Source organism: Pantherophis guttatus, chromosome 1, assembly GCF_059756535.1.
Source record: "Pantherophis guttatus breed Tessera chromosome 1, ASM5975653v1, whole genome shotgun sequence".
Taxonomy (NCBI): Eukaryota; Metazoa; Chordata; class Lepidosauria; order Squamata; family Colubridae; genus Pantherophis; species Pantherophis guttatus.
Window position 1 is genome coordinate 329357361 of NC_142063.1, and position 18967 is coordinate 329376327.

The 18967-nt window shown below is 40.7% G+C and overlaps 1 protein-coding gene across 2 annotated transcripts in view; it reads left to right on the top strand.

Annotated features, from left to right (window-relative positions):
• Positions 1-9926, top strand: part of ZZEF1 (zinc finger ZZ-type and EF-hand domain containing 1) — a 77352-nt gene extending 67426 nt beyond the window's left edge. For both annotated transcript variants that reach the window (XM_034420908.3, XM_087889118.1), the window contains exons 49-55: positions 82-225; positions 2178-2346; positions 4021-4119; positions 4490-4655; positions 6236-6386; positions 6473-6544; positions 6905-9926. In XM_034420908.3, coding sequence (XP_034276799.1) covers positions 82-225; positions 2178-2346; positions 4021-4119; positions 4490-4655; positions 6236-6386; positions 6473-6544; positions 6905-6979 — 876 coding nt within the window. In that variant the 3' untranslated portion in view covers positions 6980-9926. The remainder of the gene's footprint in view (positions 1-81; positions 226-2177; positions 2347-4020; positions 4120-4489; positions 4656-6235; positions 6387-6472; positions 6545-6904) is intronic.
• Positions 9927-18967: the final 9041 nt, after the last annotated feature.

Below are 18967 nucleotides of genomic sequence, written 5' to 3' on the forward strand. Positions count from 1 at the left end.
ATACCAAACTTAGCTTTTACCAACATTTATTTTGTGAATCACTTTTGTGTGGTCATTCCCCCATCTTGATCTTTCCTACAGATTCTACGGAAAGTGCTCCATGGATGCAGTGGAACCATGCTAGCAAAGATGGCACTTACAGCCTGTCAGTTCATGGAGGAGCCTGGGATGGCGGTCCAAGTGCGAGAGTCCAAGCATCCTTACAACAATAATACAAACTTTGAGGTACTATGCTTAGTAGTCTTGACGCCAGGTGAGCAAAATGTCAGTCATGCTTGCATTGGCAGTTGGCAGTTCCAAATGAAAAAGATCATCCATATTGTTCCATTTTATCAAAAAGGTGGCTATGGTCAACCCAATTAAATGCCGTACTGTAGACTAGGTACAAGGCTATCGAAGAAGAAATGGCGGGCTAAAGACAGTTCCGCAAAAAGCAAAGCTGATGACTGAAGTGAAATGCAGAGCTGGCAAATAGACTCGTTCGTTGATAATTGATCTCCAGACAAGGAGAAGACATGAGGTCACTCACAAGTGCTGCAGATTGTTGTTCCTCACGAGGAGACTGTGAGAAAGCAGTCTCTGGCAGGTTTAGAGCTCTGGGAGATGAGGGAATGGCCTTTTTGCTCAAACTGTGGTTGGCACCTTTGAAAAGGACACTGGGTTTGTATGCTTCTTTTTCTAAGCACTTTCGGAAATTACTTATTAACTGCTTTTCAGCTATTCGGAACTTTTGGATCGACAAGTTTTACAGCACCAGATGGGTTTCCCTTAATCCTTAGTGAGAGAAGTGTTAAATACACATTTAAGGGTTTTAAAAAATCGATTGGAATAAACAACAAAAGGATGATTAAAATTTTGATTTTAGAAACTTACAAATGGGTTAAGGGTCCAGATAAAATATTTCAATCTTGTCTTGAAATAAGATTTTGATATTGATTGTAAGGAGTCCTTCCCATTAGAAAATTGTTTTTTTTTTAATTCTTAAAAACATCTATAATAAAATTAAGTTTTTAAAAATTAGACTAAAAGGAAGTAAAGATTATAATTAAAGGAGAAAAACATTTAAATTTGATTCTGACAAAATTGAGACTGATTTGAAAGTAAATTTTAAAATGTCAGGCAGCAAGAATGACATAGAAAAAGATGTTACATTGGACATACAAAAGAAACCAACTGATGTCTTAATAATTGAAAGGGATATACAAATAACAAATCAATAATGACCTGGATAATTTTTTATATTTGATTTTAGATAAAGACTTATTAAAGCTTTGAAGAATTTTGTGAGAAATGACAAAAAATGAAAAGAAATCAAGTTCTGGGACATTATTTGAAAGGACTAAAGATCAAGATTGTTAGGAGAAAAAGCAAGGGCTATATAGTAATTTTAATCAAGGGCTGCCAGAAATAACATTATTTCTGAAGGGATGTTCATCAGATTTGTAGACAGGTTTTAGATTCAAAAGGATTTTGATAGACTTGAACATTTATTTTTTATTCATTTTGTATGTATTACAATTTTACACCATCCATTTTCCCTAGAAGATAACTCTAGGCCAGTGGTCCTCAATCTTTCCAATTTGGTGGACCAGATGTGGGGGGGGGAAGAGATGGTTCTGTGTGAGTAGCAGGCATGCACATCAACACGTACAACTCCATTTGTGCAAGCAATTCATTTAAGGGGAAATGAAGAGGACTGTCAGAAAGTGGAGCAGGATAGCATCTGAGCTTTGGTGTGAGGTTAAAAACAGTAAACACAGATACTCGTTGAAAGAATGGTGAAATAATTCATTTTATTTATTTTAAAATGTTTGATTATGCATTCAAAAGTGACTCTGCAGGAATTGACCTTTAACCTTCAGCTTTTGGTGGGGTGGTTAGATAGACCCATGCAACTTTACCTAGGGCCAAATGGTTTTGCTGGGCTGCATGTTCCTCTTCATGGACCAGGCAAGGATGCCTTTTGCAACCTATCAATCATAAGAAACATTTTTTAATTCTCCTTGCATCAGAGGCATGAAACTATCAAACCTCCACAGTAATTTCCCCTTTTTTGAGCTGTAGGATTCCATCAGGTTTTCTTTAGTCATTTTGGTTGATTGGCTTTTACCCGTTTGGGTCATGTTGGTATGGGACTGTGGAACACCACTATTAGTCATACGTTCTTTTATCCACAGGATAAAGTTCATATCCCTGGTGCTATCTACCTCTCAGTCAAATTTGACTCTCAGTGTAATACCGAAGAGGGATGTGATGAGTTGATCATAGCCAGTAGCTGTGACTTCATCCATGATCGACATACATTCAGTGGGCCTCCACACAAATGGACTGATTTTGAACTTCCAGGTAAACTACAAAATAATTATGCCTTATTTGTCAGAAATAACAGAATATACCATTCCAGACAAGTAGCTGTCCAGTCTCTTCTTAAAAACTTCCAGTGATGGAGCACTGACCACTTCTGGAGGCAAGCCGTTCCACTGGTTAATTGTTCTCACTGTTACGAAATTTATCCTTAGTTCAAGGTTGCTTCTCTCCTTGATTAGTTTCCATCCATTGTTTCTTGTCTTTCCTTTCGGTACTTTGGAAAATAAGTACCCAGTATTTTGGGCCCAGTGGACACATTTTGAAATTTTGAAAGGATGCTATGACAAATTTTAGAAAATGGCTACTACAGTGAATATAGACAGTCAAAAACATTCATATATCAAATACTAATTGATGAGATTATTTTCTGCCACCTCTATAGAAGCTCCCAGATACTCTCAACTATCACAACTGACCTTTGTCTTTTGAGAAACAAGTGGACACCCTTTCAAACAAAATACTAAGTAGTATATACTCATTGCTTGTAATTTCTAAGTGCCTCTGAAATGCTTGTAAGAACTCAAAGCCATATATAGGAATTAGATCTATATTTTTTTCCAGAAATGTCTGGTTTGGGGCAAAAATAAAAAATGCCCATTCCTGACAATGGGTACATTTAACAACGTCCACACCTTGTTTGATGTACACCCTGTTCTACAGTTTGGAATACCTCTCTATTCCCTTGCTTGTTTGCAGATTGTAAAGAGTCTTATGAATGAATTCTCGCCTTGTCCTTTGCTTTTTCTTTATAATATTATTTCTATACTAGTGCTAGTCTGAATTCTATCGTGATAAGATGGGAATCTTAATAAAGTCTGTCTTTATCTATTTTACTGCTATTTTACTGCATCTATGTAAACCAAGGGGATGGGAAAGTAGGCCTTCCAGATTACAAAGACAATGTGGTTTTTAATTTTTTACTAAATATTCCTACCCCTGCTTTAGCTGTTCTAGATGCTATGGAGCTTATTAAATGGCTCAAATGGTTGATTTGAATGTGTGTTTTCGCCAAGTTGGGAGGTGGGCGGGTATTATTTTATTTTTATTCTAATTTTTATTTTTTCTATATTGTGTTTTTATTTGCCTGTATGTCACCTAAAGTCACTGTGAGCGAGTAGGCGGCTATATGTGAGTAGGTGGTAAGAGCCATGGTGGTACAGTGGTTAGAATGCAGTACTGCAAGTTCTGCTGACTGCCAGCTGACTGCAATTTGGCAGTTCAAATCTCACTGGCTCAAGGTTGACTCAGCCTTCCATCCTTCCGAGGTGGGTAAAATGAGAACCCAGATTGTTGGTGCAATAGGCTGACTCTGTAAACCGCTTAGAGAGGACTGTAAAAGCAGGGTGAAGCAGTATATAAATCTTAAGTGCTATTGCTATTGCTATTGCTAGATAAATTTTCTAAAATAAATAAATATACAAATAAATAAATAAATCTTGATTATTAATTTTAAACCCATCATCTTTATTAATTCCAATAAATGTGTATGTGCGCGCATATCATTTTTAATACAAATTCTTATGAAAACTACAAATAGCAAAAATAGTTAAAGAGGCAAGTCTCCCTCCTGCAGGGGTATTAAAGAAAAAGGGAAGCCTTGTCAAACAGGTCCCTTCAGGTTGTGTGAGAGAATCTTTCCTTCTTCTTTGACAGGAGATACGCTGTATTACCGATTCACCACTGACATGAGCAATACTGAGTGGGGTTACAAGTTTACAGTAACAGCTGGTCACCTGGGGAGATTCCAAACAGGTCAGTACTGCTTTAGGCCGCACCTTGTATTACTGCTAAGTGAGTATCTTTGCATAGGGATTCTAAATAAAATAATAAATATGTACATTGAAAACTTAAAAAGTTCTAATTCAGTCTCCTTCCAACAACATTGAGATAGGGAAAGTCAGAGTGCTGCCCTAAACAAATAAAAATAATTGTATTACCTATCTTGACTATTTTAACTTTATGAAACCGCTTTTCTAATTATACCGTATGTTTTTCTTAAACTCTGTACACCACCTTAGTTATGAACTTTTCTACGGATAAGAATATAGGATTAATTAAAGAGAAGAATACAGGGATTTAAAAGAACACATAGAAAATACAGTGTGTTTATATTGAATTTCAGGCTTTGAGATCTTGAAACAAATGCTGTCAGAGGAAAAGGTAATTCCTCATATTCCACTTGTGAAAGTTTGGGAGTGGCAGGTGGGCGTGGCCTGCAGGCAAATTGGACACCAACGATTGAAAGCCGTCCACTTGCTCTTGAAGATCATACAGTGCAGCAGTGAGAGGTACATTTCCTGATCCCACCTTTGTTTTTTTCGAGGGAGTTCCTAGCTCTTGTGTTTTTTGCAGAAAACGCATAATCCACACTACTACTGTATATCGTGCCATCTTATGATTTTTGAGGGCTATGTATTTTCATTTTAAACCCTTTGTTTAAGTTGGAACTGAGAGTATAAAAAGTTGAATTCTCTCGGTTCCAAATTGTAAATGGAAGAAATAGTTTTGGCTCACAAGTGGTTGCTTAGCTCTTTTCATACTTCTTTCTTCATAAATATTGACCTGTTTGTTTTTCCAATGAATCCAATGGTAAGTCCCTCCCACTCACTCTCAAGGCAGCCCTTAATTTTTCTCCTGCAGCCTCTACAGCAGGGGTGTACAACTTGGCACGTTTAAGACTTATGGACTTCAACTCCCAGAATTCCTCACTAGCATGGCTGGCTGGGGAATTCTGGAAGTTGAAGTCCACAAACCTTAAAAGTTGGTAAGGATGGACATCCCTGCTCTAAAAGGGATAGTCTCTTATCTCAGTTGTTGCTTTGCCTTGCTCCAGAGACAATGCACAACGGTAAACTCTATGGGCTCTTCTCTTCCTTTTTCCTTTAATTTAGCACAGGTGCCATGGTCAGCAGCCTCATGTAACTTACTCTCTTGAAGATCACTGCAGTGACTGAGGCCAAGCATGGAGACTGGGCTTAGTGGTGCAGCAATACTCTCCCCCTCATCTCACCGTGGTATTCCTTTCAATGTTTCCCCAAGAAGAAAGCAGGAAACATTGCCATGGGTTGCCAGCTGGCACAAGTCACAAGGACTTTGGCAGCATAGTGAAATATCACCAGTCTGCAGCTCAGACTGAGATCGCTCACCACAGTAGGCAAACACCATTCTGCCACACCTGTAGGTGGATTCTTGCCTGCATCCTAAGGAGAGTCTTACATTCACTATCTCAACTATCATCTGATCAGATGCAGAACTAGATAGCAAGGAGCAAAGAAGTAGAATTATCCTTAGTTAAGGAACATGGCCAGCAATTAATCCCCAGGTTCACTAGGCTTAGTCAGAAAGCAGGGTTTTTTTTACAACTATTCAGGAACATCTAGACATCAGTAGGCTTGAAAGACTCAAAAATCATTTGGCCCTTCAGGTGTCCCAAAGGTTCTAGCCAGAAAAATGGGCAGGCACCTCAGGATTCCATCCCTACTTGCAGCCAGTTGTTCGTGGTTTTCACACCTCAGTGTCATATTTCTTCTGCACTTCTTTTTCTAGCTTCACATTCTAACGCTGACGAAAGTACTCTATTTCCTTCAAGAAAAGGTCTTGAGCCCTGCCTTCATAACAAGTGGGCAGAAGATTCCTACTATCAATTGCTCCAGCCCCATTATGGAAAATGAACATTTACACTGTTACTTTTTAGTGTGGTTGTGTGTAAAGCTAATATTTGGATTCATAAGAACTACAAGAATAAAATGGCATTCAAAATAGTAACTTGAGAAATTGGTATGCATACGTAAAACAGCGGTTAGCGGTCATGCCATTTGCGGGGCGCTGTCTTTCATGCTAATTCTAACACACCTTTTTTTTCCCCCAGGGACTGTGATCTCACTATGCTGAAGCCGCTGTGGCATCTTTTCAGCCACATGGAAAAAAACATGAAGTATGAAGTGGCTAAGCCAGGCGTCCTTCTTCCACTCCACCGGGCACTCACTGAACTTTTCTTTGTTGCTGAGAGCAGAGTTAGTGTAAGTCATTTGCTTTCCTTTGTTTTTCAGATCACAAATGTGTGTTCCTATATTTTGCTTATGAGCCTCACTTTTTCTGTTTGCAGGAACTTGGGTCTCTGCAGGATTACTTGCTTGCCTTAAATTCCGAAGACCATCTCTACCACTGTACAGCCCAGGTAGGACAGCCTGTTCCTTCTGTTCTAAAGCTCCTCCATGGAGTACCTTGAAGAGTTGAAATAAATTTGAAATGGGAACAGTATGGAATGACTAAATTGGCATCAGGCCAATGAAACCAGAGACATTGCTCCCCAAATTAGCTCAAATACTGTAGTAAGAAAAACCAAGTGTTTATTATGTTCTTAAACTGCTTTCTCTTACTGGGGAAAGCTGGCTTTGAAATTCAAATTTAACATGCTGAATTGAACCTGACCAAAAACTTAACAGCCAATTGCATTTCTCAATAGTAAATGCCACGTGCTTTTAACCATCTTTCTACTTTTAATTGTTGGGTTTTTTTTGTTTGTTTGTTTTAACAGGCCCTGAAAAACATTGCTGCTATTAGTCTTGCCATTAACTATCCCAACAAATCAACAAGTCCCTGGAATGTCTAGAAATGTCTTTTGCTGCTCAGAATAACTTAGTTCTTGTCCAGAGGAACCTTGGTGCAGGCGTTTTCGCTCGGTCCACAAATCGGAGAAAGGCAGAGGCCCCTCCTGCTTCAGTGTATGTGCACTCTGCAGCCAGCCAACCTTTCTTCCTCCCCAACCTAGATTCTGTAAGAGCAAAAGCGCACTTCTGGGGAAATGGGGAGAATTCCCCAGAGCACTTCTGGTGCCATCAAGAGTTATGTATGCACTTCATATCTTTGGAACAGTATTCACCCTCTGAATCTTGGAAGAAAAAAAGGCAGGGAAGAGGGGATGAAGTTCCCCCAAAGAAGGAGAACTCAGGTCATCTTCTGGCAGTCATCGCATCCTTCGGTCATCCTGGGCACACCCTCTCCCCAGAAGGCTAATGAGTGAATGAACTGGAATTAGCAAGTAGCAGCCTGTAAATGCCAGAATGAGGATGGAAGAAGCAAGATGTTTAAGAGGGTTTTAGGCTACAGCATGGCAGAAAACTGAATTGCTGCCTTACACCCTTTTTTTCTTTTGAGACGTGAGCTCCTTTCCTAGCAAAGGGGCAGCTTCCAGGATCCAGATCATTTCCTACAAATGAGCAAAAAGAAAGAAATAATGTATTTTCTGGGAAGAGCAGGGTAGATTTTGCGGGCAGTTATGGAATGATAGTGTTGGAGTCCGAATTCCTGGAGATGTCATACAATAAAAATTCCCGTGGCCTGGAATTTACAGTATTTGCTCATAAGAAGGCAAGAGAAAGGAAGGATCCCCCCCCCAATAAGATCACACTGAGAAGAGAGGGGGGAGTGCAACAGGGTTTTTTTTTTTTCTTCCACACAATCCTAGGAATACTGTGATGTAAAGAAAGTGAACTCTTCACCTTGCTTTTCACAACAATAACCACAGAGCTCCTTCTGAATTGGGAAGACATAAGATCTCAAACATGAAATACATAGGCTTTAATTTCTCACCTCAGGAGGGAAAGTAGCAGTGCAGGGTAGGGGAGATTCTGTTGTTATTGTTTTTGTCCTCCCAGGACAACTGCATGGAAAGCTAGGTGCTTCTATGTGGAAACCATATATTGCCAGCTGTATATTTATATTCTTATCAAGCTTGCCAGTCATCAGTTGTGCTTCGGTATGTCTTTCAGGATTTTCAGAATCCAAGGGAAAATGCACCTGGAGGATCTGAACATTGTGATGGCAAATCAGTGTAGGGAAACACATCAAATATATTGCTCCTACTGAAGCGTTAAAAAAAGAAACCAGTGTTTTCTTTATAAAATACCTTTTCAAAAAGTGGTTGATCTTTTGAAAGTGAAAGAAAGATTCAATGTTTTCTCAATCTTAGCAACTTTCAGATGTTCAGACGTCAACTCCCAGAAAGCCTTGCTGTCTGGGGGATTCTGGGAGTTGAAGTCCACACATCTTAAAGTTGCTAAGGTTGCAAAACCCCAGGCTAGATATAACTGCTGAAGATGATGCTGGGTGATTGCATATTGGTCTTCATGATTGTGCCAAGGGGCCGGAGCTTTCCTGGCTTAAGCAATACACTATAGGAAAAGTGGAGACTGCTTGACTGTTTACAATGGCAAGTGTCAATCAATGTTTAAAAAAAACCCTCCAACTCTCTTCTCTCTCCTCTCTCTTCAAGAGCAGAAGCCATAACCAGCACAATCAGCTTTTGGCCAGGATGCATTCTCTCACACAATCAGATTTTCTATCCATCACAGGAGATGATCCCTGTTGTAGCAAAGATATCTATTGTCTTCCGAGCTGTATGTTGAGACAAGCTATGGATCCGGTGCAGCCAGACGGGAAGCATTTTCTGAAAGAGGCCATTTCAATGATAGTTGTATCCAAAGAGGCCAAAAGTCATTTTGAGAGCAATGTTGCTCCTATTTATATATAAAAAAAGTCCATCACAATTTTTAAAAGACAGGATCTTTTGATGGATAGCTTGTTGAAAGGGAAAAGGAACTCATGACAACTGGAGTCTTGGCTTATTTTTCTCTCTCCTCTAAAACAAACTTGCAAATTTTATTCATGGGACATAGCATGACCCCAAGACCTGTAATCAACAGCGTCATGGTTTCAATTCCTCCTGTTTCTGTTTGGCTTATAATGTGTCTCTACATAATCATATGAATATTGAAAAGAAAGGAACTGTTATACCTTGTATATTGCTTTTCCTATGACCAATAAGAATTTTGAAGCTAGAAAAAATTGAATCCATCTTTTGTTCTAACCTCTGTACAAGGAATTTACTGGGTCACTGCTGAGCATGAACATAAATCATTGCCTTACGTTGATTGCTCTCTTCATTTATTTTTCTCACAGGGAAGAATTATGGCCTTTGTTTTAGCTAGCATGAAAGATGCACATTATACATTGAATTTAAGACAGTTAACAAACATTGCAGTTCATTATCTGTAGTTCACATGAATGCAAAACCTGAGATTTGAAGGGTGAATGGGGAGAAGAAAACAAGAAACGTGCCTACAAGTGATTTAAATTGTGTATCTTAAATTGCATCCAACATATCAAGAGACTATTACCATCCTAATGCAACTTTATTTTCCCAACATAAAACTTAAATGTTAGCAGTCATTAATTTTCTTACATGCTTATTTTTTGGGGGGGTGGGAGGGGAGGGGGGATTCAGAAAAAAAAATTATTTTGGTTGGGGGAGGATAGTCTGTTTTGGTTTAACATAATTAAAATCAACTTCTTAGATTTATTCCTGTTTGGCTTAATATGTATTTAAAAAGAAGTTATAAATGCGATGAATATATACAAATGAAGAGATATATTGTAAAAAATTATATTAAAAATGGAAGTACCAAATATGTGACTGATCATTATGTAAACGTACAGTATTTGTTGACAATCAACAAAAGTGTTTGAATTGTAGGAATTTCAAATAAATGTTTTTGGACTACCAGAGCTTCTGAGTATAGCATCCTTCTCCAAACTGACGCCTTCTAGGTGTGTTGAATTAGCGCCTATCTTCCCCATCCAGTGTGATGGGAAGTATATCAACATATTTAGAGGGCATCAGGATTGGAAAGGTTAGTCTATAGCAGTGATGGCTAACCTTTTCTGGACCAAGTGTCCAAAGCGTGGCCCCCGCACGCGCCCCCATGCGCATGTGCCCCCCCCCAGCCTGCACGGCAGAGACCCAATGGCCAGCAGGAGGCGCATGCGTGGCGGAGCTGCTCACAGAGAGGGTGCTGGGTGCCACCTTTGGCACATGTGCCATAGGTTCGCCATCATGGGTCTATAGAGAACTGCTTTATTCTCTCATTCTCCTCCAGGATTGACTGATTCTGTCCTTGTCTTGTAAATTGTGCTCCGCCATTTCAGTGTGCCCTCCAGTGTGTTAGGACTAGAATTCCCATCCAGAATTTCCAGCTACTCTAGATTGGCTGGCTGGGGTATTCTGGGAGTTGAAGTCCACACACCTGAAGGGCTGCCAAGGTTGAGAAAGGCTGCTAAAGATGATCAACCAGTGCACTTTTCCACTTTTCATTTATATTCTTTGTGTAGTATGAAACAGGCTGATGGTCACTTCCGTGGCTTTGGTCATCAGACAAGGCTTATGAATTATTTTGATTCCAGGACCTGATGTCCTGCTATGCCATATCCTCATGGTTGGAGGAAGGAACTTCCTGGGAGATATGAACAAAGAACACTGTGAAGGTATTCCAAGAATACAGTGTATAATTCCAGGAGGATCACCGAAAGCATGAAACTGATCCCAACTGACCAGTTAAAGCAAGTAGGCACATATATCTGATGACAGTAGTACTGTAGGAAGATGCTGAAGGCAGGTGATCACTTTAATAACAACAGCATACTGCATGGGAGAAAGCAATGATAAACCCTTCTTGTACTTTACCAACAATATAAAGCGGCTGACAATATAATGCCAGATAATGGACTTCTCGGTTCACATGACAGTATTACTACTGAGGAAGAACAGAGAATCTTTCTACTAGTGGTATATGACACAGCTAGATTAAAGCCTTTTGGATGTCTAGCTTGTGATGTTGCCATCCAAAAAAAAGCTGCAGATTTACATGGGAACATGAAAAATAAGAAAGATGAATATGGGAAATCTCAACATATTGAAAGATTAAAGGAACCAACTACGCAGTAACATCTTGGGTGTCAGAAAAATTGAAATGGACTAGAATTGGAAACTTTTAGTCAGTAGATCATACTGTTTACTCAGGACATAGAAACAATAAATTGTGTTGTTTTCCTACAGCAAAAACAATACTTTGATGCAATGCAGTCAGCAGATAATATCAATTAGATTTCACAATCGATCCTTTAATACAGCATTTCTCAACCTTGTGAACTTTTAAGATGAGTGGACTTCAATTCCCGGAATTCTCTGACCAGCATGGGTGGGTGGAGACTTCTGGGATTTGAAGACATCATAAAAGTTCACAATGCTGAGAAACCCTGCTTCAGTAGGATTATCATCCAGGTTTATGCTCCAACAAATGCAGAACAGGAGGCTGACAAATTTCATAGTCAAGTTTAGTCTGAAATTTGTAGTCTTAAATGCAAGCAGGACATGCAGTGATAGTTGGAAACTGGAATGCTGAAGTGGGACAATATTATAGACCATAAGTAACGGGAATGAAGCAAGATAATGTCCATTTCAGGCAATCCAATAATTTCATTACCGATGGACATTTTTCAAACAACATGGACATCCCCAGATGAAGCACACAGAATTAGACTGACTATATTCCTGATAACAAGGATGTGGAAGTGCTCAGTTAATTGGGCTGACTGTAGAATGGATCATGAACCGCTGATACGCAAATTCCAAATCAAGCTGAAGCCAAAAAACAAAGCCTCTGAGTTTCCACAATAAGATCTTGAGCGTTGTTATGTCCATCATTTTCAAAGAGAAACTGTGAATCACTTTGAAAGCCTGATCCCCGTTGATAGGGAACCAGATAGGAAAAAAGTGTCTGCCAAAGATCAGGAAAAAAGAAAAGTTGGATATCGGAACAAACTGGAAAGTTCAAAGAGGAAAAGCCAAGAAAGATAAAGATCTCAGGAAGGAACCTAACAAGGGATTTTTTAGAGAACTGTTAGAGGAGACAAGAAGCAGTATTATAATTAAATTGTAAAGCTATCAAAGATGAAAACAAGCACAGAAAAACAAGGAGAGTTTTCCAAAACATCTCCAGATTCAGAATCATAGGGCAGGAAGGGATGTTGGAGATCTTCTAGTCCAACCCCCTACCCAAGGTAAGATTCCTTAAACCAGGGGTCCCCTAACTTGGCAGCTTTAAGACTTGTGGACTTCAACACCCAGAATTCTCCAGCCAGCATAGCTGGCTGGAGAATTCTGGGCGTTGAAGTCCACAAGTCTTAAAGCTGCCAAGTTTGAAGACCGCTGCCTTAAACCATCCCTGACAAATAATTGGACAATATTTTCATGAAAACCTCCAGCAATGGAGCATCAGTAATATGTTGTACTATGCTGTACTATGCTGATGACATTACTTGGGTTAACTGAAAAAGCAAATGATCTGCAAGTCCTAATAATGAAAGTCAATGGGCACAGTGAAAAAATAGAGCTAAGGGTAAGTATGAAGACAATCAAATTAATACTAAGCAAAGCCTTAAAAATGAGGGGTCCTTGGTGCTCTCTGAGCTTGCTTGTTTTGTCGCAGACATTTCATTATCCAAACTAGGTAATATCCAACTAGCAATGATGATGTCACCTAGTTTGGATAATGACACGTCTGCAGGAAAACAAGCAAGCTCAGAGAGCACCAAGGACCCCTCATTTCAACCCTGAGCTACAAATATTCTCCTTTATTAAAGCCTTAGAAATGACAATAAAATTATTTAAGCAATAGGTAGTCTGTGCTCTTTAGGATTAAACATCAACAGCAATCAAGAAATATCTCCCAAGCATTTGGTAGGGCAGCAGTTGAAGCAGTGGTGAAATCTAAAATTTGTTTCTACCGGTTCTGTGGGTGTGGCTTGGTGGGGGGGTGTAATGTGACTGGGTAGGTGTGGCCTTTTTTTTCTTTTTTTACTTTTAAAACCATTTTTTCTACAACCTCTTCAGCGAAGAGGTTGTAAAAAAATGCTTTCAAAAGGCTCTGACGATCCCAGCTGAGTTGCCTGATCGGCAGAGACTTTTTTTTTCTTTTAAATGCCTCTGACAATCAGGCAACTCAGCTTGGATCGTCAGGCATTTAAAAGAAAAAAAGGGTATTTTTCTTTTAAAAGCCTCTGACGATCCCAGCTGAGCTGTGTGATCATCAAAGGCTTTTTTTTTTTACTTTTAAAAGCATTTTTTCTGCCGAAGAGGTTGTAGAAAAAAATGCTTTTAAAAGTAAAAAAAAAAGCCTCTGATGATTGTGCGGCTCAGCTGGGCATCGGGGAGGGTAGGGATTTTTGCTACCGGTTCTCCGAACCATCCACCTCCATCGCTACCGGATCGGGCGATTTGTTCCGAACCGGGAGCATTTCACCCTTGAGTTGAAGGCTTTGGAAAAGCCTTCATATTCAAACATCATGGAGTTTCTGTACCCAAAAAAGATCAGAAGCAATTCAGGCAATGGCAGGGGTGAAATTCAGCCGGTTCTATCCGGCTCGGGCAAACTGGTAGTGGTGGCTGTGGGAGGCTCCACCCACCTGCACGGACGTCATGACGTCGCTTTTTTTGCGCCATTTTAAGCCTCAGCCCATGTGCAGATGATGGCGAGCGAGAAGGAGCGAGAAGGAAGGAGGAGGAGAATCAGCAACAATGTGAATGGCCTCGGTTACAGTGATGATGGGTACATCATTGGAAGACCCAAAGGAGCAGACAGGAAACAGGTCATCCTGGAGAAAGTCTGTGCGACTGTTAAGACACAGCACCAACTTGAATGCCCATAATCAATCAGCCTGCTTCCCAGCCTATTTCTCATTCACTGGCTCATTTAATACATTTGACACTCATGACATAATGTCTCTCCCAGGGATTTACAGCCTAATAATAGATGAAATCTAGAAAGGTGGAGGGGAAAAAAATAATAAGTATTAGACTGTTCAATTATAATTGAAGTGACACAATTTGTTAGGGAGGATAATGGGCTCTTAGCAGGAGCTCACAACATTTATGGAGTTAAAGAGTTGCCTTCAAAGATCAACAAAACGGCCCCAAATGAAATTGAAGCAGCAATTTATAGTTAAATTGATTACTCCTCGTTTAATCATCTAATTTCTCAACAACCTTTGGAAAGAGGGGAGTTGCATCCAATGCTTTCAAGGTCTACATGCAGCCTGGAGACATCAGTGTGTATCGCAGGCTTTGAGAAAAGTCCAAAAAACCTGTTGCATGGAATTTAATTTTGGCCAGTTTTCAGACCTTTGAGTCTTTCTTTATTTCCTCTTTTACCACTTTGGGTATTGAGGAAAATACAAAGCAGGGATGAAATCCAGCAGGTTCTGGAGAACCGGTAGCGGAAATTTTGAGTAGTTCGGAGAACCGGCAAATACCACCTCTGGCTGGCCCTAGAGTGGGGTGGGAATGGAGATTTTGCAATATCCTTCCCCAGGAGTGGGGAGGGAGTGGGGATTTTGCAGTATCCTTCCCCTGCCACGCCCACCAAACCACGCCTACCAAGCCACACCACGCCCACCAAGCCACGCCCACAGAACCGGTAGTAAAAAAAAAATGGATGTCACCACTGATACAAAGTTCTGGCTCTTGCTCTTCTGGCAGCCTCAACCATTGTTAATTGATGTTGTTGTGTCTTTGGTGTTATTTTTCCATCTTTGGGGTTTGCCTCATGTCCTTTGATCTCTTCTTTTTGAACATGGCTTGCATGGTATAGAATCCCATGACATCCTTTCCAGGTGAACAAACCATTTTATTTGCTGTTTTTGTATATAATTTTAGATCGGTTCTATGCCAATTCTTTCTCTTCTGGTCAGTCCAGCAACTTTCCTCAAACATCTGATTTCTGCAGTGACTAACTTTCGTTTATGTTTTGTTGTAAGTGTCCATGTTTGGCACCGGTAACATAGCCTTTGAGTACCTCACCTTAACCACAGTTAGTTCAGGAGGCAGCTCTAAACTCTCAATCCCTTTTGAAGGGATAGGCTCTTTTACTAAGGATTAGTGGTTGTAAACAAAGCAGGCTAGAACTAAAGTTCCCACGCAAAAGGCTACAAACTTCCTGGTCTTCCCCCGCGACTGGCTCATCTTTTTTCTTTTTTTGAAAAAGTTTTTTATTTTTTTCCCCTCATAAACGTATCTTAAATGTACAGTTTCTTATCTAACATACATGTTTTCTTTTAACTTTCATACTAATACAATCTTCACCCTAAACAATTTAAGTATATTTGGGGTTGGTCTTCTACCATTTCATCTCTCTTGTTTTACAACAATCCTTCTTCTCCCTCTTCTCTCTTTCCTTTCCCTCTCTTCTTCCATCTACTCTTCTACTTTCTTCTTTCCTCGTCTCCTTCTCCTTCTCTCCTTCCCCTTCCTTTCCCCCACACCTCCCTTCTTCCCCCCTTCTAACCTTCTCTCCTACTCGTTTCTCCTCTTTCTTCCTCTCCTTTTCCCTTTCTTCTTTCCCTCTCTCTCCTTCCTCTCTCCTCTCCTCTATCCCTCTCCATTCTCTCTCTATTGTTGTATTCATTTTCAATTTAGTATTTTCCAAAGTGGTATTCGAGCAATCTCGACTGCCTCATCTTCAACCAATGGCGTGCAGTATTGGTGTTTTGGGAACCACTTGGATGTTTGGTGCAATTCACGTTCTTTTCCCAGGGTCCGTGTCCTTGGAAGACTGGAACAGACTGGCTCGTCACACCTATGGTCTCTGTCAAGCCTCCCCCTTTCCTTCCCTATTTTTTTTTTATAAAAAGTTTTTTATTAATAATACAAAATTAAAAAAACATTGGACATAGATATGACTGGTTCCATACATCTTCCATCACTTAACAATAATATTAGTACTCATATAAACATATCGTTTTTAAGCATTGTTCACTATTTAAGCATAATATGATATTAATACTTTTTCCCTTATTTCTGTATATTTATTTATTTATTAAACATACATTTATCTATAATAACATCTATATTTTTGTTCTAACACTATACATTTGTCTTGGCTACCCTCTTGTTATCTACCCAATCATAAAATTGTTCCCAGATTTTGTAGTACTTAGTTTCGCTTTTATCTTTGAGTTCCAAAGTGAGTCTGTCCATTTCTGCACAGTTAAAGATTTTCAGTAATATTTCCTCTTTAGTTGGAATATCTTTCTCATTTCATTTTTGATCCCTATTGATCCCTTACATGCCAATTGCCTATTTCCTCTCCTTTCTCCACCCCACTCTCTTTCTAACTGATGGCAGAATGACACTGAAGCTGAAGATGGCAGATCTGACACCAGAGTTGATTGTCTGGAGTTGTTGCAGTCCTAGTTTGAATTTGTGGTAGGGGGGCACAGAGGTCAGGGGCTGGGTATTGCACAAGGTTTCGTGTGATTTTCCTGTCTGCATCCTTCTTTGGTTGACAGGGATTCTCTTCAATTCAGATTGGTTTCCCTTTCAAGGAAATAGAATTGTTTCTTTTCCTCTTCATCCGGCAGGCTGCCAAGGAAGGGACAGATCGTTCTTCCCACGTTTCTTCCCAGAAGTCTAAACTGATGGCTTAAAAAGCGCTTTCAAAATGAGATTGAGGACTGTGTGGCATTAAGCCAAAGGCTGCCCTCGCTATTCCTACCTTAAATGGACTAAAAGACCTTGCTCCTTGAGGCCTTCTTTCATTTAATTCAATTTGAGAGGGGGGAGAAGAAAACTGGCTAGGCAAAAGTAAATATTTAGCAGTAAATAAATGTATGATTCATCAAATTAGCTTTCCTGCAAGGAGCCCAAAGTGGCTTAGATGGTTTTCCTTCAGCGCATTCTCGGAAAGAGTAACCGACTGACCCAAGGTTAACAGCAAGCAGCGAGGCTGAGTGGGTGGGTTGAGCCAAATCCAATTATTGGCTCCAGCTTTTAAGAAATACCCTGAAGCCAGTTTAAGATTATTTGTGTTTACTTCTAGTACAGGGGTGAAATCCAGCAGGTTCTGACAGGTTCTGGAGAACCAGTAGCGGAAATTATGAGTAGTTTAGAGAACTGGCAAATACCACCTCTGGCTGGCCCCAGAGTGGGGTGGGAATGGAGATTTTGCAGTATCCTTCCACTGCCATGCCCACCAAGCCATTCCCACCAAGCCACATATGCCCACCAAACCACACCCACAGAACCAATAGTAAAAAAAATTGGATTTCACCACCGATTTAGTAGTATCTTCCCTAACTCAAAGAAAAGAAGCAAGGATCCACATCATCTTATACCAGGGGTGTCAAACTCAAGGCCCATGGACCAGATCTGAACTGCAGGATGTTTACATCTGGTCCATGGGGCCGCTCTGGAAACAGTGAAGGACTGGACTGTGGTGCCTCTGCCAGGGAAAACAGGGTCTCGAGCAGTGGTGGGTTGCCCCCGGTTCGGACCGGTTCTATAGAACCGGTAGTAAAACCAGAGGGAGGCTCCTGACATCATCAAGAAGCTTCTGTGCATGCACAGAAGTGAGAGAAAGAGAGAGTGAAGCGAGCACGTGCACGCAGCCCCGTTGCGAACTGGTAGTAAAGGTAAGTAGAACTCACCCCTTGCCTCGAGCCCTGTTTTCAGCTGTGACAGCCTCCTGCAACTCTCTGCCAGTGAAAACGGAGCTCAGGAGGGCCGTGCACGGCCCTCCCGAGCTCCGTTTTCACTGGCAGAGGGTTGCAGGAGGCCATCGCAGATGAAAACGGAGCTCGGGACCCCATTTTCGCTGGCAGAGCATGTGACATTGAGCTGGCCCCCCTGGCCATACCCACCCTGGCCCTCCCGAGGTCAAACACAACCCTGATATGGCCCTCAACAAAATTGAGGTTCACACCCCTGTCTTATACAGTAAAGATGCCAAAAAATGAACCAAGGGTGTTTTACATTATATTTCATTTCCTCATTTCTTCAGAACCTATTATCTGTCTGGGCATGCCCTATAAACAAGCCATCATCCTCTAGGATGCCCTCCATGAAATCTTCCTAGCCTGCAGTGAGACCTATATAAAGATAAAGGTTCCCCTGTCCAGTGTTTCTGACCTGAGCAGTGCTCATCTCAGTTTCTTAGCCGAGGGAGCCAGTGTTGTCCGAAGACATTTTTGACATCATGTGGACTGCATGACTATATGCCGAGGAGCACCGAACATTTTACCTTCCCACCAAAGTGGTGCCTATTTGTCTACTTGCATTTGCATACTTTCGAACTGCTAGGTGGGCAGAAACTGAAGCAAGAACAGGAGCTCACCCTCTTGTGCAGTGCTCGGGACTCGGACCTCGGCTGTCATGTTTTCCTTCTGACAAGCTCAGTGTCTTTAACCACAGACTCATCACACCCTGATAACTGTATAGAGCCGCCTTTTGATCTTTACGCATCTGGTTTCTGCAGCAAATGTAGCTTCAAATTGCATCGTTATTGATTGTTAACATTGGCATTAATTTCCAGCTTTATCCCCACCACCATCACCTCCATTCCCAATGCTAGGAACTTAGCTTTTTCCAGTCACAGTGGTTGAGATTGACTGCTGGTTGTCTTGTAACTAAGACACCAAACTCGTTTGCTAAATGGCACTTTGGTGTTAGCATGGCAACAAGCTCTCAGAAATCTGACAGCAACCTACTGATGCTCATGTATTTAGTTTGTTTCTCAGAAATCTGAAAAAACACACACCTGGATTTCCACAAGTTGGGCAGACCAAGTTTTCAATTGATCTTTTGTATCATCCACAGGCATGTTATAGGAAAGGTATGGAAGTTAAAAACAGATGGCCAGTGGAAGCCTGCCACTCAAGCAAATCAACCATCAATAGACACAGAGAGATAAACAACATCTACATATACCAC